Source organism: Fundulus heteroclitus, chromosome 7, assembly GCF_011125445.2.
Source record: "Fundulus heteroclitus isolate FHET01 chromosome 7, MU-UCD_Fhet_4.1, whole genome shotgun sequence".
Classification (NCBI taxonomy): Eukaryota; Metazoa; Chordata; class Actinopteri; order Cyprinodontiformes; family Fundulidae; genus Fundulus; species Fundulus heteroclitus.
Genome location: NC_046367.1, coordinates 41,065,950 through 41,088,411, shown reverse-complemented (window position 1 = coordinate 41,088,411; position 22,462 = coordinate 41,065,950). Strand labels below are relative to the sequence as shown.

General features: G+C 43.7%; 1 protein-coding gene across 5 annotated transcripts in view; it reads right to left on the bottom strand.

Annotated features, from left to right (window-relative positions):
- slc4a3 (solute carrier family 4 member 3) overlaps positions 1-22,462 on the bottom strand; it is a 55,776-nt gene that overhangs the window by 3,782 nt on the left and 29,532 nt on the right. For 4 of the 5 annotated variants that reach the window (XM_036139650.1, XM_036139651.1, XM_036139652.1 and 1 more), the window contains 15 exons: positions 22,034-22,214; positions 20,324-20,459; positions 14,218-14,401; positions 13,431-13,536; positions 13,120-13,304; positions 11,317-11,536; positions 9,821-10,039; positions 9,590-9,738; positions 9,318-9,512; positions 8,073-8,264; positions 6,978-7,067; positions 6,738-6,904; positions 6,404-6,657; positions 1,965-2,134; positions 126-299 (listed from right to left, as the gene is read on the bottom strand). In XM_036139650.1, coding sequence (XP_035995543.1) covers positions 126-299; positions 1,965-2,134; positions 6,404-6,657; positions 6,738-6,904; positions 6,978-7,067; positions 8,073-8,264; positions 9,318-9,512; positions 9,590-9,738; positions 9,821-10,039; positions 11,317-11,536; positions 13,120-13,304; positions 13,431-13,536; positions 14,218-14,401; positions 20,324-20,459; positions 22,034-22,214 — 2,622 coding nt within the window. The remainder of the gene's footprint in view (positions 1-125; positions 300-1,964; positions 2,135-6,403; positions 6,658-6,737; positions 6,905-6,977; positions 7,068-8,072; positions 8,265-9,317; positions 9,513-9,589; positions 9,739-9,820; positions 10,040-11,316; positions 11,537-13,119; positions 13,305-13,430; positions 13,537-14,217; positions 14,402-20,323; positions 20,460-22,033; positions 22,215-22,462) is intronic. The other variant, XM_036139653.1, reaches the window with a different exon arrangement.

The following is a 22,462-nucleotide window of genomic DNA, read 5'->3' as shown; positions in this document are numbered from 1 at the left end:
AAGAAATATTCACACATGATCTTCACATTTAAGGAGCTGTTCATCGATTCTACGTAGGAAAATAAGTAAACTGAGGGTTAGGTCTCCAGCATTCCTGGAATGCCGCCGCCGCCGCCCAAACGTACCGCCTGGAGCTCCCGTTCCTCAAAAATCCTGGAGAGAATAAGGCGGCGCAGCGGGACCGTCATGATGAGGATGAAGGGGAACGCCAGCGAGGCCACGGTTGACTTCACCACCCACAGAGCCACGATGCACGCCAGCTGGATGACGGTGAACATGTTCATACGCCATGTCCTCACCTGCAGCCGTAAAGGTAAGGGTCACGCAGACATGCTTCAGGGGGCTTACAGACACTCACTTAACACTCCGTCCAAAAAATGGCTCCCCTACATGCAGAAACCTTACATTTGTGGCTCCATCTAGTGGACGCTGGTGTCTAAATGGATGTCGGGTTCCTGCTTTAAAGCCTCATATAACAACAGGTGGGTGGGGGGGGGGGGTATGAGAGGGATGCAACCTAGAGAAATCTCAGGGTTTTAGTTAGAGGGGGTTTGATCTGACGTGGGTACATGGAGCTTAAAAAAAACAATATAATATATGCTACACATCAAATGGCTCAAACTGCAACCTGGAAGTATTCACACCCCTCCACTAATTCTTCCCATTAAGCTGGTCTTGTTCTAAAACTGATCAGGATAAAAACATCTGGTCTACACAGATATCAGAGCAGAAAGCGGCGACTTGGAACCACCAGGACCATCTCCAGATCTGTCAGCCCGACCAAACTGAAAACATACTAGGACCAGGGTCTTATCTGGTCTTTATGGCACCTTGGCCAGCCGGCGGCCTGCCTGAGTTTTGCCCTTAAGCCACCTTTAAAGTTGTCTGACCGGCTAAAACAAACTTCTCTGGTCGTATTAACCCATGATTAACCTTCTGATCTGAACTCTAAGCATCAGATCTGGAGAAAGCCGGCGCCTGGCTAACAGGATCTAATTTGTGACGCAGGGTGGAGGCAGCATCATGATGTGGGCATGTTTTACTGCAGCAGGTGTCCGGTCTGACTCGAGTTCTAGATGTGGCCCCGCTTTCTGAGGAACCTTCTTAGCTTGTAATTGTGCTTCTGCAGAATCCTGCTAATGAACCATTCACTGGATTCAGATGTTTTGGACCAGGAAAGCTTTTAGAACATGCAGGACACCATCCACTGAGGACTTGTGTTGGCTACTCCTGACATAAAGGATGATGGCAGCCAAATATAGAACGGTTCTTCAGGGACACCCGGACCTCCAATTAGGGCCACAGTCTTTATTTAAACACCACAGCGAGCCAAGGTGCACAGGTGGGATACCAGAGGATTCTAGAGCAGTCTTTAAAAAACGACTCCAGTCCAACCTGACTGAGCTACAATGGATCTGAAGAATAGAAGAAAGAATCCCAAAACGGGAGAGCCAGACTTGGAGAGACAAACCCGAGGAGACTTAAGGCTGGGGGGTTTAACACAGGGGTGTGAATACTAATGAGCGTTTGTGTGCACGGCGTTTGTTCAGAAATACTTTTGATGCTCTTTTTTTAACTGAATTATGTTAATTTCTGACTGTTGTCATTTATCTGTGTGTGTGGTTCTCCTTATTTGGATGTTGAAACGTGAATTATAAGATCTGCTGAAACGTTCTGATCAGAAAACAGTTTAAAAAAAAAAGGAGCCAGAGTCTCTTAAATGGGTTCTTCATTAACGGTTCTCCAGGCTTTCTAAATGTCTTTAAACCATTACAGGGAACTCTGGAAGGAAAATGTGGTAAAATCAGGACTTTTGCAGAGAACTATGAGCTAAACTACTTTACCAAACCGCTATGGTTACTGAATGCATGACCCAGTCGTGTCAGGACGGTCGTCTCATGTAAAACTAAAGCCAGAACAGAGACGAGGATCACGGGCTGCTCAGACGGAAGGAGATGCGGTACCTTAGTGACGTAGATGTGGTCAGGGTGGTGCTTGGCGGGAGTGACCATGAGCGTGATGCGTTCGTACAGCTGGATGCCGGTCAGCGAGGTGACGCCCATGTAGAGGAAGATGCCGAAGAGGACGGCCAGCGGGATGTGGCGCAGGACATCGGTCATCACCATGGACATACCTGATGGCGGTGAAGGAAGGAGAGTTCAGACGACATGGTGGTCTCTGAAACACCCTCTGATTCATGTCTGTGGAGTAAACTACGCAGTCCAGTCCTGGGTTCCCATCTGCTCATCTGTCATTTTAATTTTATGTTGATATAATTATTAAATCATTCTGGATACACACACCCGCACTAATATTTGGTTAAAGGTCCCTTTAGGGATCATTCTGGGTGGATATTTGACTCTTTCTTGCAGAACTGCTAGAGATCATTGAAATAGAATGATTTCCTTGCCAACACTTAGCTTTGAAACAACTTTAAAGGGTCTATATCATGAAAAATCAACCTTTTGAGCTATTAACTCTTTTATAATGGTATTCCCACAATAAAGACAAGCCCAGAGTGACATTTAGCTCGGTTCATGCATGTCTGAGGAAACCTCCACCCCCGTTTAACGACCGGTGGTTCCCTCTCCACAAAAATGGCTTCCTTTACTCCCCTTTCAAACCGACGTTCCTCGCTATCCAGGATGAGAACATCTTCATCCCTGAAAGAGTGACCGCTGATGAGATGAGCTCCATCAGGACTTAACCTGAACCCCTTTGAAAATATAAGGACTTTACTTTTAATCAGTTTAACTCAACTTAATTCAGTTGATTTATTTAGTGCTGACTCACAACAGTCCTGTCTATGGTGTTACCCGCCTCCCGTCCAATGATTGCCCTCCTGCAACCGTGCACGGGTATAAATGAACTCTGCTATTTCTACCAGGAAACAAGGCTTTTACACCTAAAACAAACGCTGTAGTGGCAGCGTCATGCTTTGGGGTAGTTGTTCTGCCAGTAGAACAGGTCCTTTGCACAAAGCAGAGGCAGAAATAAAGGAGGACGATCACCTACTAAATCCCTTAGCTTTGGGAAACTTGGGCCCAGTTTAGGCGTTTTAAGAAGACAGATTGGTGAAATGAGCTAAAATGAAGCTTCTGAAACAGATCTAAAACCTGTTAGCCCAGTTTCCTGTTATTTGACAGGAGAGAAGCCAACTTAAATGAACTCTACCTATTCAGCCAGCAAATGGCGGTCAGATGTGGTCAAATATTGAGTCAGAATGATGCCAGGGGCTCACTGATGGCTCCAAACACTGCGTGGGTTTGGTGCTGATTAACAGAGACTTCACCAAACATCAGTGGATGTAGACGCAGATGTCTGAGTCTGTATGTATAATTCTGACCCTGTGTGGACCAGAATAAAATACATTTAAACTTGTTCATAAAAATCTTTTAAGGCGCATGTTTAGTCTTTCCACATTAAAGATGTATATGACCCCCGTACCTTTAATGTGTGGGACCATCTGGCCAGAGCTGTGTAATAAACGGGAAAAACTGGATCGACCCATAAGATCATTTCAGGAACCTCAGTTAAAAGGTGTTCAGTGGCAGTTCTGTGACACATTTCCTGGGTTTGCTTCTTGAGAGGGAGCAGAAGAGTTGCTGTAAGCTGTCTGAATATTTCTCAACTGTTCAGACACGCAGGAGCTGCAGAGATGGCGCTCAGAACCCTGCAGTCGCTGTTTACACGCCTGGAAACTCCAACACAGCAATCAGTGTCAATAAAAATGCAACCCCTGCAGCTGGAAACCAAACGGAGATTGCTCAGACTCCTCTGCTGCCTGTCAGTCACTTTTTATAAGAGAAACAGGGTCCAGCGTCAGCTACCAGGAACGTAGAAACAGAACACGGAAAAGAGGCAGCCCTCCAACCATCGAGCTGACTTTACTGCAGCTTCGCTAACCTGGCTTTCTCTCTTTGCACACACGTGTGTCACCATGCATGATTATCACTAAACGTGTCAACGGTTCGGATTAAAACACGTGAGCAGAACGTTTCTCTGTTGGAGGCACTACAAGTACATGTCAAAAATCGGGTTATTGGAGAAAAGGCAGACTGGCTTCTTCACGCTCAGAGGTTTACATTTTAATAATTCTGGCTTACAGCTGAAGAAAACCCAACATTCAATTATTCTGATAATCTCATCAGATCAATGGTTCTCAAACGTTTACTCTTACATTTTTGACCGAATAAAATGGGTCAAAAATGTAACTTTTATCGTTTTCTGTTTTAACTCGATTACCCAGAATCCTTTTTAAAGTGTATACCACATATATGGGTTCATTTCTAACATATAACATTGGTTTCTAATAACTAGAACGTTTCCACAATGACATCCTTTTTTCGCAAAGGGACTGATATCAGACTACTTGGACTCTGATACAAACTGGCAAGTTTTATTGTAAAAAAAACTAAAACCACTCCTGTAAAGGAAAGCCTGAGTTCCTTTAAATCAAGATTAAAAACACATTTGTTTAAAATTGCCTTCAACTGTTCTAGTTAACTGAATCACCACTTTTTTTGTTCTATTTTCTATCTATATTTTATTCCTACTTGCTTTTATTCTGTTTTATTTTGCTATATTTTAATCATGTAAAGCACTTTGCATTGTCTTTGTACTGAATTGTGCTATATAAATAAATTTGCCTTGCCTAAATACTAAGTCTGCTGTGTGCCTGTGTCATGTTATCTGTGTACATCCTAAGCCGGTGTCTGCCTCAAAGGAAATTTCATACATGGTGATAATTAAAGAGTTTTGATTTGATTAAAGAGAAAAATGATCCTATAAATCATAGGAAGAGTACTGACTCAACAACAGTCGGTCAGCAGACAGTCAGTAAAACCCTCCAGAAAGAGGGAGAGCCACAAAAGACGAAAATAAGAAGCTGTCTGGTCACAGGAGGCTGCATGGCATCGCTCTATTGGGAAACTAAGTGGAAGGATAAACTATAGTAGAAAAAAAAAACATGCCACACATTTGAAAGCAGGCTTAAATCGGAGGAAACGGACTTTGTGAAAATGTTTCGACACCTATCCAGGAGTCTTTGTCAGTTCTGGTGGCTCACACTGAGCAACCTGCAGTTGGAGCGCTGCTGTTTCTTAAATGTCATGGAGGTCCATCCTCCTTGGCACAGTTCTAGGTCTGATGTAGATCTATGACCCACCCGTCTCTGTCCTGGGTCATTAGAAGCTATCGGTTGGCGTGAGTGGAGTACTTGGTCACCTGAATCATGATGAGATGCTGATGTAGTCTCTTTAGAACGTGATGGAGGTCTGAGCTGTAAACACTGGGAAGCTCAATCCTCCTCCTCTGTTTAGTGATGGCTTTCCTCTTTTGACCAAGACAGCTTCTTTCACCCCTCTTTCAAACCATCTGTTCTCTCTGTCCAAAATCTGGACATCATTGTCATTAAAAGACTCTCCCTTGTTGTTGAGGTTCAGGTGGACTTCTGAATCTTGCCCTGAGCTGCTGGCCCTCCTGTGCTGCTCCATGCGTTTATGTAGCTGTTTAGCTTCTCCAGTGTAGGAGTCAGAGCCGTTCTCGCTGCATTGGATCACAGACACAACGCCGCTCAGCTGTGGTTTGGCTGTTCTGGCTTTGGGATGAACCCGTTTTTGTCTGAGCACGTTATTAGGCTTGAAATATACTGGTATGTTGTGTTTGGAGAACATCCTGAGTGTCTCAGAAACTCCTGACACATCTGGAATGAGTCTCTCTGTTTTCTCCTCTGTCTTCTGTGTTTGTCCTTTTAAAACAGGAGCCCACCAACTGCAGGTTGCTCAGAGAGATCCGCCAGAACTGACAAAGACTCCTGGATAAGCATCGAAATGTCTTCAGAAAGAACTGAACGAATTCTCTCTGATTTAATCCTGTTTAATGGTGCGATGACCAAGATAACTGAGAATTTATAAAGGCATGTCACACATTTCTACTACTTTACTCCGGGTTTGTGCTGATATTATTTGAACAATAATACAATTTTGCAAACATAACTGGTGTCAGTCAATTGCCCTACGTAGCAGAAAGGTAAATTGTCTTGATCACTACTTTTGATTAAGGGATATGGCTTTAAAATTATGCTTTATTTTATTCAAAAAGTGCTGAGATGGTCAGCACCCCCCGTTGGTAACAAAAGTTCAGTAATGTGGGTGGAAGGGTTGTAGAGACGACATCAGAACCAACGATGCAGAGGAGCTGAAGGTGACTTTATGAGCAACCTGGATTCATGCTAAAGGAGTCTGACCAGTGCAGATCATGGATAAACTGCTCCATACGCCCATAATTCTGTAATTAAACTAACTTTATTATTCTGATTTCATCAACTGTGAGCCAGAAGCATCAAAACTAACATAAGAAGACATAAGAGATTCATGCACAACGGCCGCCTCTTTCTGCTCACCAACGAGAACCGCCACCAGAAGCCCGGTCAGCCTCTGCTCCTTCACCTCCTGGATCATGGGCTTCTCCCCGGGAGCCGTGGCCTTGCTCATGACGGTCAGCGCGTTGACGTGGGTGACGGAGCGAACGGTGGCCGCCGTGAGCCACGGCAGGCCGAAGAGCGGGCAGATGGCGCCGAGGACGACGATGAGCAGGAGGTCCAGGTGGAAGCCGGAGCCTTTCATCAGGCGGCGCTCCTTCTTACTGACGATCAGCCTGAGAGGTTTGCAAAGGAGCTCATAAGCGAACGCAAACCGTAGACAGAAACATCTGGATGTGTCCTTGGTGAGACGTACGAAGTGATTTGAGTTTCCATGAAGATGAGAATGAAGACGAGAAGGGCGGGGACGACCGACGCTCCCATCATCCAGGTGGGAAACGGCTGCTTGTCCCCAAAAGGACTGATCAGCCAGCCTCTCTTGTCGGGAGACGTGACGGAAAATCCAGACGGCACGTTGAGTTTCTGCGAGAAAAGGGCGGCCATGTTTTACGGCGATAAGACGCTGACCGTGATGGAAGTCACAGGCTGAGCTTACCTGAGTGTAGGTGTCAGGAATGGAGATATCAACCAGAACGGACAGCAGGATCGAGATGGGAATCCCGAAGTCGCCGATTATTCTTCTGGCCTGAGGATGTTCAGAAAACACAGTGAGAAAATGTCAACTAACCACGATTACAGCGGCAACACACGTCAAAAACATGCAATCTTTTCTGCTTTTTCCCTCCCAATGTCACCTGAGGATAAAGTCAATAAGGCAGAAAAAAGCACTTATCCTCATCTGATTGGGGGAAATAAGTCCTCCAGGTAAGTCAGACTTGGACCTGGAGGAAGAACCCTAGCTTCAAACCACTGACTCATGTTCATTAATCTGACTTTTCAAACATCGCAGCAGAAGTTATGGTCCACTTTCTGCTTTTTTTTTGCTTCTACCTGGAGACCCTAAAGTCCAGCCCGCTCCACAGATTGCATGCAGAGTTTAGGTCTTCAGACCGTTACAGCCGCTACAGGACTTTAGCCAAGTTTCCATAAAAATAAGAACCATATTAAAGTTCCCAGACAGAGAGATTACCATGAAAGGTTTTAATGACGTGACCGTCCTAAAAAGGGTGATGGCATTGCAATAAGTGTTAAACAAAAATGTCCTGTTACAGTCCAGTCATGAGTTTCCCTGATAGTTTCAATCTCATTTTGAACAAATTACCTTGTTGAATTTAATGCTAAACATCAGAACTTCTGTTGTCTAACTGCATATATATATATAATAAGATCAATAATTCACATTTTACATGTGCCTTACATTCATATCACTGCACCTCAGGCTTACATATTGTTCATTTTATGCAAAGCTCTATTTCATGATTAATGCGTTTATGGCACCATGGGTTTGAGGGTAATGTAATTTCCTTCTAACATGTATGTTAGACTTAGACAACTTTATTTGTCATTTTGTATGCACAGAGTGCGTACAGAACGAAATTTCGTTTGCATACAGCTTGAAAGTTACAGTAAAAAAAAAAAATGCAATATGTCATGTACATATTGCAGAGTTTGACTGTAAATGTGACTTTGACTTAATTCTAAATAAATAAATAAAACCCTTCTTCTACGAGGCGGACATGAAAACTGTTACCTTGCCGCCCAAAAAGCGACTGTTTCTAAACTTTCTGAGGAAAAACGCGACGAAGAAGGTTCCCATCATGAGCACCAGAGACAGGAGAGCAGTGTTGGGCTGGTTGAGGACGGGACCGTCGAGGCTGTAAATCCCACCCTCTATGGTGGAGTCCGACGGGTAAACGGTCATCAGCGGATGCTCCTTAAACACCTGGAAACAACAGGACGGTCTCACCTTTAGTCGTACTCATAGGGATTTATAACCATGGGAAAGGAGAAGATGTTCATCGTTTTATATGTTCATCGTTTTATATGTTATAGGTTTAAACTACACAACCACCAGGGTTTTAGATGTGTAGACAATCTGGTCTTTATCAGGTTCAACAAATATTTAGATCTGACCTCAAGAGAATATAAATGTACAACTGGGACCACACTGTAATTTTAATTAATCAAACAACGCTAAAGCTAAAATAGAAATAAAACTAAGTACGCCCCTGCTGCTTCTGCAAGGTTTAGAAGGAAACGTCTCAGCCAGGTGCTGCTGATCAGACGCATGAATTAACTACTTTAATTCATGCATCTTAATATTAATGCATCTAAATAACTAATTAATTACTCTGCAGCAGAGTAGAAAACTCCATACAAGCATACAGGCGTGTTAACGCAACGCCAAACTAGAAGGACATGAGCCATGACTCTAGAGAAGCAGGTGTTTCTGCCCATCAGTCTGGTTTATCTGAAACACGTCTGCAGGTGGCAACAGCTGGTTTCTGCTGATATTCTGCGTTGGGGTTTCTCCAAAGGACCACGGTGGAGGTCTGATGGCTTAGGCAGGTTTTACAGCTCCAGGACCAGAGCATCTTACAGGTCCTGAGTGGACCAGGATCTTCAGGTCCAACCTGGATCATCAGCAGGCCGATGATCCCAAACACAGCAGCAGATCTACAACTGAACGACTGGACAAGAAGAATCAAAGGTGTCGCAATGGCCTAGTCAAAGTCCAGACATCAGCTTGATTGAATTTCAGTGACGGGACCTTCAGCGAGCTCAGAAGAAACAAAAGGTTTCCAAACCTCAATGAGCTGAACAACAGAGGACCAACATTTCTCCTCATGGTGGACTCTGTTGTGTTTTCTCCCACAGGTTAAATTATTTTAGAAATCAGTAAAGACCACCTTATGTTTATTATGCAGACCCCAGAATTCAAACAGGGCGTACTTTCCTTTTACCACTGCTGTGTTGAAAGAGAAAAAGCCGTTACCTTGATCAGCTTAGAGAAGGTTTCATAGATAAAGATGAGAGAGATGAGAAAAGCGAAAATCTCCTGGGTGAAAGGAGAAATGTAGCGGACGAGGAAACTCCCTTCAGCCGCGACGATGACGAGGACGATGAAGATGAGCCAGAAACCGATCCACACTCGGCCGGTCAGATACTCGAAGTTGTACGCCTGGCAGAACTGACGGAAACAGTGTGTTGGTCATCTGGCTGACAGGCGAGCAGCCAACATTAACGGGGTTTGGTTCTGGTGAGCACCTTATAGAAGGCTTCTTCAAATACCAGTAAAGGTCCAGAGAAACCAATGATGAGGAGTGGCTGACCAGCAAGCAGCGAGAATATCACTCCCAGCGTGGCAGTGGACACGATGAGCTCAGTCACCCCCATCAGGCCGTCGGTTTTCTCCCCTGAAACAATCAGAGCGGCGAAGGCGAGTCAGACTCTCAGGACTGCATGAGCCGAAGCGGTTTTTGTTAAAATGGAGGTTACCCAGCAGGCCTCCGAACGTGATGGTGGGCGACAGAGCGGCGAAGTAAATGAAGATGACGGCAGCGACGCACTGCATGTCCACGGCGTCTTTCAGGTCGCTGATGTACTGAGGATAGCGTCTGCGGACGTCGTGGATCAGGCCTCCGAACGGGACTCCGGAGCGCTTCAGTGGGTCCACCTCCTGGTCTGCTTCCTCCTCCTCCTCCAGAATCACCTCTGCTGTGTAGGGGGTTAAATATAAGACTTTTTTTATCAAAAGGAGCCACATCTGATTCAAACAACGGTCCCTGGAAGAGCAGACATAAGGCTAAGTTGTCCTCAGCTCCAGTTAGAGTCAACTTCCTGCCTTAAGCCGAGGTTTGACGTCCAGTGGACCTCCACTGATGAACCCATAACCAGATGACTGTAGAACGGTCTGGTTGGTCATCCCTGCTGCAATGAGAACTGGAAGGTAGGCCCAGAAAACTAAACACTTGGCGCTTAGTTATATCCGTCGGTCATTTTATTCACATCCAACTTATGATAGAACTTAAATGACACTTTTAGCTCAGTTTGAGAATCAAAAACTGAAGAAAAACATATATTTGTTTCCTAGAGTCAGAGCCAGGTTGGTACCGCTTCCCCTGATAGTGGGCTGAAGTCTCAGATCTGGACTCCAGCTACAGCTGATTTTATTCTGAGAGTTGATTACAGACAGAAACTGCATTTGTCTGGTTACTTGAAGTGAAGACACACGACTGAAGCCTGCCGCAAGCATATATCAGGCAAATATAACCCGGGTAAACCCAGGAAAGCCCTTTTCATATGATTAATTCATTTATGAGGGGAAAACGCTTTTCAGATACTTTATTATTATTATTATTATTATTTAAAATTAATAATAAAGATTGCTTTGGTTTTGATTTGGTAACTATTCCCAGGCCTGATTACTGTTACACCTGCAGTACCTGGAAAGATCATTTAAAGAGAACCTGTCTGACAACAGGAAGTAGGCTAAAAGATCTGAGTAAGCGACACATGATGCCCTGATATAAAGAAATGCATCTGTAATTTCTAAAGCTTTGGGACTCCAAACACAATTTTATACTTACCCTGAAAAAAATAAAATTAAGTTAAGTTAAAAAAAGTTAATCTGTGAAAAAAAATATTTTTTGTGTGTTCCCCGATGCAATATCCTGACATCCTGTTAAAATCATTTAAATTCTATTCTTAAATAAATAGATGATCATTTCTCTGTGATTGTCCAAACTGAGATCACTCTGACTGCTGTCTCCTGCAGGTAAGACACTCACAGTTTATTAATTTTCCACATAACCCCAGGTAAATACAGACATTAAAGGAACTGCTTCCTGCTGTGGCAATGTGGCGTTAGGTCCAGCTAGATTAACTAAAACCTGAGTTTACAGAAACATCCGTACCATGCATGTTGTTTCACAGACCAAGCTGTTATTATTCAAAGGTTTAATGGAAGTACAGCGTCGTTTTTCCAGGGGTACCTTTGTTGTCCTGCTCCGCTCCGTACATGGACTGGTGCTTCTTGCCCTCTCGCTCCTTCCTCTTGCGCAGCAGCTGCTTCTGGAAGTCTGCCACCGTCTTCAGGAGGTCTTTGCCCTCCACGTCTGAAGGCGGGATGACGATGCTGCAGTCCAGGAACTCGTTGATACCGTTCAGGAGGTCCTGCCGGTCGTCAGCAAAGTAGGCCACCTCGTGGAAATTCTGCAGCCAAACAGAACCGGATCTAAGACCAGGTATTCTAATAAAATACTAACATTTCCTAACCTTTACGCTGAATAGAGGCTCGGGTCGAGCTGAGGACAACACTCAGTATAGGAGAGGTTGTTACTGAATGACACTGAAGCATAGAGATGTGAGACGCAGTTCATTCAGGCTGCGACAAAGAGAGAGCAAGACTTTCAGCAGATAACACAAAGGTTGAATGGAGGGCAGCAAAGTCGATCAGTGCAACCATTTGAGTTTTGAGCCTTGAGCCGTTGTGGATCAAAGTGGTTCTTGAAATGCTTTCAGCCTTTAGGAAATCTCTGGAGCTGTGATGTGAACACTTAGCTAGGTATTTATGAAAACAAATATATTCCCCAAATTGTTTTTAAAAATAATGTTGTACACAGGGGATGTACAAGTCAGAATCAGAATCAGAAATACTTTAATAATCCCAGAGGGAAATTACAGAAGTGTTACAAGTGTTTTAAACACGTCAAACCCATAGGGGGCAGAATGCTGCAGATCTAAAACCATATTGAGGAGGATCATAGGATGACGGTTGTTTAATTAACTCCAACAAAGGGATGGCTTACAGGCCAGAACAACCACACATCTGAAAAAAAGTTAACTTTCTGAAGTCTGGGTGCGGGTGGAGCCTCGTAGTGGCCCGCCACAATGTCGGCCAGTTAGCGTCCTTTAAAACAATGGCGATGTAGAACGCCATTGTGCCTCAGTATTGGGATGCAGTTAGTTTAAAACAGATCTTCCTCCTTTCCAGATCAATGCATCGAAGCAGCTGGCCTTGTATAAACAAGTGAGCAAAAAGCGTCTGAACCAGCTGTGAAGTTTATAACGTTCCATGTATGCTTTTACTTTGAAGTCTCGATACCGAGGTGAAGACAGGAAATGCTGCGCGGTTGCAGCTGTAATGTCAATTGCAAATAAATGACCAGAGATGCTGGAGGTTAGTGAAAACTTTCCAGTTTAACTTTAATTAAACACAACACCAGCATAAACATCAGCACCACTCTAACAGCATCCATGTCTATAAGAATGGTCGCAAAATGTGACACATCGCTTAGCCACGTAGCTACACACGCAGGCTAGAAAACTAAGTATTCATGTGGAGTAAAGGCTGAAAAGAATAAAAATGTATTAATTTTCCCAGATATCTGGCTACGTATAGCCTAGGCGTTAAAGTTCAGGACCTATGTTCTCTCAGGAATCCACGCAGAGGCTGTTGTTATAGCAATGCTAGCCACTGCTAACTGCTAGCTTACGGGTGCTAACGTCAGTTTAAAATGATAACTCTGCAGTCATGTTGTCTTTAAAATTTTTGTGAAACACTGTTTTGTAGCAACTGCTCTCTCTCACACAAACGTCACCTCTGCTCCTAATAAAAATGGCCGCTCAGTCCAGGGACACCAGAACCAATCAGCTGAAATTTAGGACCAGCAGGTCAAAGCAAAAACTGGAGACCAGAAATCAGCCACAAAGTTCCTGATTGTGCAGCTGCACTGGTCACATTTATCTTTGTTAAGCCGGGTGAACTCATGTTGTTATCGGGGTGTAACGGTTACCTTCTCAGACATGAGCGTGGCAAAGGAGCGACCGATCTCATGATAGTCCACATTGGACTGGCTGGGGCCGAGCAGGACGAAAATGAACCGGACGGGGACGGGGATCTCCAGCACGGACTCCAGGAGGACAGCCTCACTCAGCCGGACGAAGGCCATGGCAGGCTGCTCCAGAAACTCAACGGAGCCTGAGAAAACAACAAGGAGAGCCGCCTTGCCGCCATTACTGGCAACACTTTTAGCTTGAAAAAAAAAATAAAAAATGATGAGTGGAAAAGACATAAAAGTGATGCAGATCGTCCCCCGGAGCTTACCAACTAAAACAATGACAGCCTCGGCGTCTTTGGGAATCTTGGCGAGCAGCTTCATGGACCTGGCTGCAGCTGGATGATGCTCCGGAGGCACAGGGTGGAGAGATTTCTTGGAAGGAAAAGAGCGGAGAGATTACCCACTTTACTGCCCCATCCAACACGATGTTCCACAGTAACAGTTCGGTGAGACGGGGAACTGTGGGAACGTCGGCGTTCCAATGTCACTATAGGGCTCATTTTAACCTGCTTCTTTTTTGTTTGAGGAACGGGTTTTCCCTTTATTGTCGGCTGCTTTGGGTTTGCCAACACTGAGGGCCTTGGGGAACATGAAGCTTTCACAGTTAACATATCAAGAAGCTTTAACTGGAAGCACCTGTGTGCTGACTCAGGCAATAATTCGACACATGTGGCCCAGGGAGGCTCGCCGTCTCCAGCTTCGCGATCTACCTACAGAACATCTGACTCACGGACTCAAAGAACCACGTGAGAACCCAACATCAGGGTGATCGCTGTAAAATCTCTGCATATTGGTGGTTCTTAAATCGTAACGCAAACCAGAGACTACAGCGAGACAACCCAGAGCTCCTTTTATCCCCGGCCATTTAGATAGCTGGCTCTAATTATCCCAGTGCACTCTTGTCAAAACTGGTTAATCGCCATTTTTGGCCCTTTCGTAACACGGAGACGGCTCCCCTCCTCCTCAGTTTCATCTGAGCTACGGCTTTTCATCACCCGCCATTCCCAGATTTCTCTGGAGCCCTATAGTGGGAAATAGGTTTTTGAATCTCACAAAGAGGCTGACGAAGACGTCTTGCTTGGGGTCGTACACCGGGCCTTTGTTGTCGTGGTGCTCATCGTGCTCCTCGGCCACCAGGGGGAGGTTGGTCTCCTGGACGTGGTTGTGGTTGAAGCTGCCGTGAAGACTGCCCGACGACTGGTGGCGGTGGAAACGGGGCTTCAGATCGCTCGGATGGCTGCGAGTGAATTAAAGAACCAGCGTGAGGTCTAAGTTCACTTTACTTTCATTCATTTAGTTAACTTTGTGAAAGTTGGATTTCTGCCTTGATCTGTGTCACTCCTGTTCTGGATCATGTTGGGGGACGAACCACAGACCCACATGGCTTTAGCATACAGAAACACAAACGTTCACTCAACCATTCCTGGGGCCAGAAGAACGTCCCTCATGACAGTTCTGGTTCTGTCTTTGGGTCTTCTTCAGACCCAAAACACCTTAAAAAACCCAAAAGAAAGATGCCATCTGAACTGACTCCTTTCAATGAAGAACAGCAGCAGTTCTTCAACTTCCATCAGATGATGACGGGAGTCCTCGCCGTTTCATTAAGACAGAGGCCAGCTACCCTACAGGGAAAGTTCACCTCGGCTGTTTGTATCCAACATCTTGTTTTTTTAATTTATGATCCATTTCTCTCTCTACGGAGAGGACCAGAAAATAGAAGGAGCTCAGCTCTGCTGACCAAAGCAACGTTACCACCGCTACCCTGCCATTGGTCATGAAGAAGATATCAAAATATTTTCATTCATAATCAACATGAAGAAATAGTTCCACTTGACTCCCACTTTTGCGAATAACTGCTGTGTAAATAATAACATTTTTAGATGTATTTTATGTATTTTAGAGCTAAATAATCCCGCATTACCTCTCGGTCCCCACTGAGTTGCTCTCACTTCATTTGTCATACGTATATCAACTTTCAGACTCCAAATAACCCCGTCTCACGCTCAAATCGGAGCTTTTCCTGAGTATTTGGGGGAAAGCAGAGTCCGTATTTACAAAGGTCCTCAGAGAGCTCCTAGCTTAGCCTGCCAAGGAGTTTTAGCTTCAGAGTGACTCAGAGCTGACTCAAAGCTGCTGAGGGCGACTCTAGGGAAGGAGACGACAGAAATGTATGTTTTAAGGAGCAGCGGTAGATTCCGTTGCTTGGTGTGACGCTGTTTTTTGGTTGGCTGTGATTGGTTGATACAAGAAACAAAAGAAAAAACACAAATGCGCTCCTGGGAATCGATGGAGAATTTAACTGATTAGACTGGATTAATAAATGCGTCATGATGCCAAAATGCCTAACGACATCAAAAATATTTGAATGTACTTTATTTAATCTGCAGCATTTTAACGTGCGCCTGCTTTTTTAAAGCGGTTGGCAAAACGAAATGAAATGGAGAAAAAAGGTGGAGAAAACCGAACCGAACAGAGGAGTATGAACAATACAGAAAATACTTTCTCACCTCTTTTACATCTTCCCTCTAAGTATATGTTTATGAGTGTCAATTATTGTACTTTATCTTGTCTGGAGTATGCACTAATGTATATATTTTTCTACAACTTTTGAAAATTATTTTCAAATCTTTATTACTATATAGTTTGTAAATGTTCTTTTTCATGATTCAATATTTTTGCTATCATCTATTTATCTGCAACAACATTACATTAGGTAGAGCCACACCTTTAACCCATCCAGCCATAGAAACTAATTATTAAGTTCATCTTATCTACATATTCATTACTGTCTGATTGTTATAAAAGTTTATGCTCATTTTCTCCACTGTTGAGTTGATGGATCAGCCAATCAGCTCTTTCCGTTTCCACCATCTTCCTGTTTCAGACACTCTTAGGCTCGATAAAAGTCCTCTTAACTTTTTTTCACTTTAAGAACGCTCTGAATGCATAAGATGCTTTATGAATAACTTTTATCTTACTGAGGTAAAATTCTGAGAAAATTTGAATTTGATAAATTCTAAGATAGTTTTTTTAAAATTGCAATAGTATGAGTAACTTTTCTGTGAATACAAGCCCAGTTGTTTTCCAGAGACGTCCATGCATCTTTCAAAATAGCAATGTTTAAATGGGACCATGACAACAAAATACATTTTCGGAGGTTTTGGGGTATGAAATGATTTGTTATGCACTGATGAGACCGTGTGAATTTCATACTGAATACCAAAGCACCTGTTCAGGGGCGGTCAGCTTTGATGCTTTGCTCAAAAACGGTCAGATCAGAAAATTATTTATCTTTCTACTTAGTTCATATTCTCCAGTCAGAGCCCACCATCAAGTAAACAACCCCCCCTCCCCTCCTCCCCCAGCTGATGCACCGGTTGTAGCCAATCAGAGTGAAGTTAACTTGGTAGCATATCATTACTGCATCTAATCTTTTTCCTGAAGAGGGACATTCGGCCTGACAAAACAAGCCTGATGTTATTTTTTTAGGCAATTCTTTGGAGAATTTACATATGCAGCAATATCAACTACATTAAATAGTTTACACAGTGCAGAATATTTAAAACAACAGCAATGTCGCAAAGTGGAGAAAGAGTTCAAGTTTATCTGAGGGGAGCTTGTAGGAATAAATGTGCTTTAGCAAAGACAAATGAACTTTGGCCTCTTCCAAAGCAATAAATATTGCTTTTATTTATTGCAGAAAGTTTAGAAATCCTCTTCTTTTGCACTAAAACATCAGCAGCGCAGAATCCCGCGGTGTAACTCTTCGGGTTCTGTGAACGTCACGATAAGCACATTTCCTCTCCTCCTGGACCGGAATATTTCCCATTAGCTCAGTGTTGTCACCGGTTTCATTACATCAATACTGAGTCCGCTGGTTACATCACTTCCATCCTGAGGTCCACACGGTCCTGTAAGACCATGCGTGAAATTGGACGTGACATCGAGACAAAAGAGCGAGAAGTCACGCTAATGTCAGCTGAGCTCAGGACGTCCCCGGAGGACCATCACGGCGCTCTGACTCAGAGAGGAGCAACATTTCTGCAGCACCTAAACGTGTCTCTCACCAGGCCGTAAATCATCCCTCCGCCTGGCGATGACTCTAATGGCAGAGTTTGTTTCTCCCGGGAGGAGCAGTCTGCGACACTCTGGGAATTTATGTGGAAAGACGGTGGAAGACGGAATGAGCACATGAGGACCAGCTGTTGGTTTGTTTCCGTCGCTGCTCTTTGGTGAGCAGGCGCGTTAAATCCACCACTGCTGATTTACTCCAGTATTTGCTGAACTCTCCTGACTTTCCTGGGTATTCTGTTGGTATCAGGTATTTATCAACACAACTCCAGGATGGAAAGACATCAGCAATGGACCTTAGATCAGCGACTGCTGCTGCCCACGCTGCAAAAACAGAACTAAAAATGAGTAAAATTGTCTTGAAGTGAGTGTATTTGTCTTTGATTTGAGCAGGTAAATAAGATAATCTGCCAATGGAATGAGTATTACGATCCTTATAATAAGATAATTATATACCCTGCACTTGCAATAAGATGATGGAGATGAGTTGTTCCTATTTTAAGTGCAAAAATCTTATTCCACTAGCAGATAATCTTCTTTGCCTGATCAAATCAAGGACAAATACACTCATTTCAAGCAAATTTGACTTTTAGTTCCCTTTTTGCAGTGAATCAACTTGGGAAGGGTTCAAAGGTCATCCCCAGACCATCTGAAGTCCATCATCCTGCAGAGAGGAAGATTATTTCCAGGAGGAGAAGCTGGCAACCTTCAGGAGTGGACATCCAGCAGGTTCAGCCTAAGGTCAGCGTGAAGCGGAGAGAAATAACCGGAAACCCAACAGCTCCACCTCAGGGATGTATGGTCTCCTAACCATACGTCCCTTTAGCTCTCGCTACCCTACATTAAACCTTTTCTCAGCTCTAACACTCGTCTCCATCCACTCCACCGGTCCTTTGTTATTTAACTCTCTGGGCGTTTCTTGTTTCCTCAGATGGTCCCACTTTCTGGACCTCCTGCTTTCATCCTATGATCTAGAAGGAACCACTAACTGGGAAGTAAGTCTCAGGGTCTCTGTCATAAATGCCTGAACAGAACCGACATAAGCAGTCAGTATTGCTCCAGTGTGGCGGCCTCACTTAGTAACTCTTTATTGTTATGTAAGATCAGATCTATAACTCGCCATGCGGCGGCTCCCGGATTCATTGATCATCTCAGTTTAGGGCACATTTCAATACAAGCACCAATCAATGAGCTGGGGGTCGGCGGAGAAAGCCTCCGCTGCTTTTACTGGATCTAAATAAGCATCAACCGATGATGTGTTTGTCGCAACGCTTTCTGGAGAAATGAAACCGCAGCCAGCTCCCAGTCGCTCCCGCTGGTTTTCACATCCCGACACTCAGTGGTTCCCATCAACCCGGCGGATTCTGACTCGGCAGCAGATCAACGGGTTTCCTGTAAAAAGATCTTCTCATGCAGAAACATGAAACACCAAAAAGGCGTCGACTAAACAGACAACAGATCCCGTCGGTTAGAGACTCCAGGCCTCCGCTCCGTCTCTCTCCGACCGAACCTCCCTCCACTTCCAATTGGGACTGCAGCATTTTATTTTAAAATAATATGAACTAATGCTGTTAAGAATGCGGTGGAGGTACGGCTCAGTCTATAATTTGAAATTCATTCAAATCAGTTCGAGAGTTGATGAGCCACGTCTCGTAAAAGTCACAGTTTGGAAATACCCAGCTCAGTTTGGACCCGACACAAACCTCAGCATGAGGAGAATTTAAATCTCTTGGCTTCGTGACTCCCTTCATCATGAGCAGCAACGTTGGGACACAAGTTGGCTTCTGCAGCAGCTCAACCATATGTTTGACTTTTTACCGTGAGGAAGCACGGAGAGGCAGGAAAATGTTTTGATTTTCCTGCCCAGCTCTGTTTAAAAGCCAAACCCTTTAGCTGATATCAAAATAAATCACCCGAATCTCATGCAATGAAGTGACAGAGGCGGGACGTGACAGGTGGAAAGATCTCAGGCTGCGTCGCTGGAAGGACCAGCAGGTTCTGCTCAGACTGTTTCTCGTTAGCAGCGTGTGAATTCTGAGCCGGCGTCTCACCAAATTGTCGTTATGGTCTCTCATAATGAAAATAAAGATCCTTGATTCTAGACTAAATCAAGCAGAAAATAACTGCTGGTGAGGTTGAGATGAGATCAGCATCGTTTTTACGCCAATTCTGTCTTTGATCCTGAAGCCTTACAGATGATTTGCCTTAAAACTGTGTCCTGCTTAACATTTTTACTGAACACCAACCTCTACCCAGTTCCCCAGGCTGAGCAGCAGATATGCTGCTTAATAGAAGGAGTTATGGGCAGGTATCAATTTTTATTCAATACATTCGATCCTAGTCAAGCCAATCCATTAAGAAAGGTAATTCTGAGCTTCAAACCTCTGTCTGTTATTGAATCTGCTGAAATGTTTGCAGCCTTTTGGAAAGCTCAAAGTTAAAGTGAGGATCTATCAGCGCTAAATGCAGAAGATGCCTCTAAACTAAAGCTCTAATGATATATTGTAGGTTCTGCCAGAGAAACTGGAATCACATAAAATAGGCTTTAGCTGATCAAGCTTTAGAAAAATAAATTGAAAATCAGAGACAAAATTCAGTTTGGTACTTTTCCAAAAGAAATAAAAAATAAATATACTTGATTTCCCTTCAGTGTTAAATTCAGGTTTAAGTGCAGAAAACTTAAAGGCAAATGGAAGTCTGCAGATTCATAAGGGAAAAAATAACATGTACCCATATATATATATATATATAATAACAATCACAACCTAAGGAAAAAATTATGTACAGGTATTAAAAATAGCATCATCTGATTCAAAGGAATGTTAAACTGAGCAGAAAAATAATAATAAAAAAATGACCAAATGTGCATTATATTTCTGCATAAAAAGGACAACAGACTGCTTACAATAAATAGAAAAACAGCAGGAACAGAATGTAAAAAAAAAGAGGTCCGGTTATAATGAATCAGTGAGAAGTAATGAATCAGAGTCAGAAGCCATTTATCTAAAAATAACGCTGTAGTCGACTGGATAGAAAGGCAGACAGCTGGTCTAATAAGACCGAGAATGTGGAAGCTTTAATCACGGACCTGTGTTTAAGAAGCAGAGCACGAAGAACGCTCGGCCTGTCCTCCGCTCTGATCTGATCCGAGATGATCATCGTCTCCACCACCAGGTGGGCGATGCCGGGCAGAGTGTTCTGCTCAAGGTCCAGAAGGATGGCACCTAGATACAAAAAAACAAAAAAAAAAAAACAGAAACAGGGGTGAGTTTGGCTGTGAAAGCTGGAGCACACACAGCAGAGTCGTCAGCCTGTTAACTGCCTGATGTGGGACAGCTAGAGTACAGGTTCTGGTCATATAATTAGAATATCATGAAAAAGTAGATTTTTTTTAAGCCATTTCATTCAAAAAGTGAGACTTGCATATTATATTCATTTTCCACACTCAGACTGATATATTTCAAGCGTTTATTTTTTTTTCTTTTGATTATTATAACTGATGACTAATGAAAAGCCCAAACTCAGTATTTCAGAAAATTAGAACACTGTAAAACGGTCCAATATTGAAGACACCTGGTGCCACAATCTGTTGAGCTAATTAACTCCAAACACCTGCAAAAGCCTTTAAATCGTCTCAGTCTAGTTTTGTATGCGACACAAGCATGGGGAAGACTGCTGATCCAAAAAGTCCAAAAGACGACCACTTTCCACAAGAAGGGAAGACACAAAAGGTCATCGCTGAAGAGGCTGGCTGTTCACAGAGCTCTGTGTCCAAGAACATTAATAGAGAGGCTGAGGGAAGGAAAAGATGTGGTAGAAAAAAGTGTACAAGCAACAGGGATGATCACACCTTGGAGAGGATTGTGGAACAAAACCCATCAGAAATGTGGGGGAGATTTATAAAGAGTAGACTTCAGAGCTTCAAGAACCACCAGACAGACGTCTGGAGGACCTGGTCTCAGCTGTCGCCTTCCTGGTAACAAGCCTCTCTTGAAGAAGAGACAGCGTCAGATACGTCTCGTCTGACCTAAAGACAAAAAGGACTGGACTGCTGATTGGGCCACAGTTCTGTTCTCTGATGCATTTTCTATGTAAATCAAGGTCCCAGAGTCTGGAGGAAGAGAGGAGAGCCACAGAATCCATGTTGCTGAGGTCCAGTACAAAGTTTCCACAGTCAGTGACGGTTTGGGGTGCCAGGTCGTCTGCCTGTGTTGGTCCTCTGTGTTTTCTGAGGTCCGAGGTCAACCCAGCCGTCTACCAGGAAGTTTTAGAGCACTTCATGCTCCCTCCTGCTTATCAACGTTATGAAGATGCATGTTTCAGTTTTCAACAGGACTCCTGCACACAACGCCAAAGCTATAAGTACCTGGTTTAAGGACCATGGTGTCCCTGTTCTTAGTTGGCCAGCAACCTCACCTGACCTGAACCCCAGAGAAAATCTCTGGGGTGCAGTAATCCAGGGAAAAGGAGCCCAAATGAGTGCTGAACATGTTCATACTTTTCAGGTCACCAACATTTCTGGATATCCTTTTTGTTTTGTTTTGTTTAGGTCTTAAGTAATATCCTAATTTTCTGAGATACTGAAATTGGGGTTTTCATTATCAGTTATAATCATAAAAAACACTTGAAATATGTCAGTCTGTGTGTAATGAATGAATATCATATAGAAATTTTCACTTTTTAATGGAATTACTGGAAAAAAAAAATTTTTCATGACATTCTGATAATTTGACCAGCACCTGTATAGCCCTGTTACTGTTGGCCTTTGCACGGCTGTGAGGATGCAGGAGCACTTTACCGTGCGTGATGGTGCGGCGAAGCTCCAGCAGGCTGCGGAAGGACAGCGACGCCACGTGAGGTTTGCCCCAGCGGTCCGTTTCCTCCTCCACGTCCTCCTCAAACTTGATCCAACGTGCTCGCTCCTTCCAGCGCATTTCATGGTCTTTGTCCACGATAAGCTCGTTGAGCTCGACAAACAACTGCAGACAGAGAACAACGCAACAAAATCAACATGGCAGAAACAAATAACACATCTGTAAATGTGTTAAAACATGGCGGAGGGCTGTGGACACCCACCGTAACAAACCACTAGCTCACATTTTTTCTTATAAAGTACATGAATTTTAGGTTTCTTTTGTCCTTGCTTTTAGAACTTTTCAGATGAACAAACAAATGTAACTGCTGAAGATTTTTTTTAATCATGGTATTTAAGCTAAAGCTCATCCAG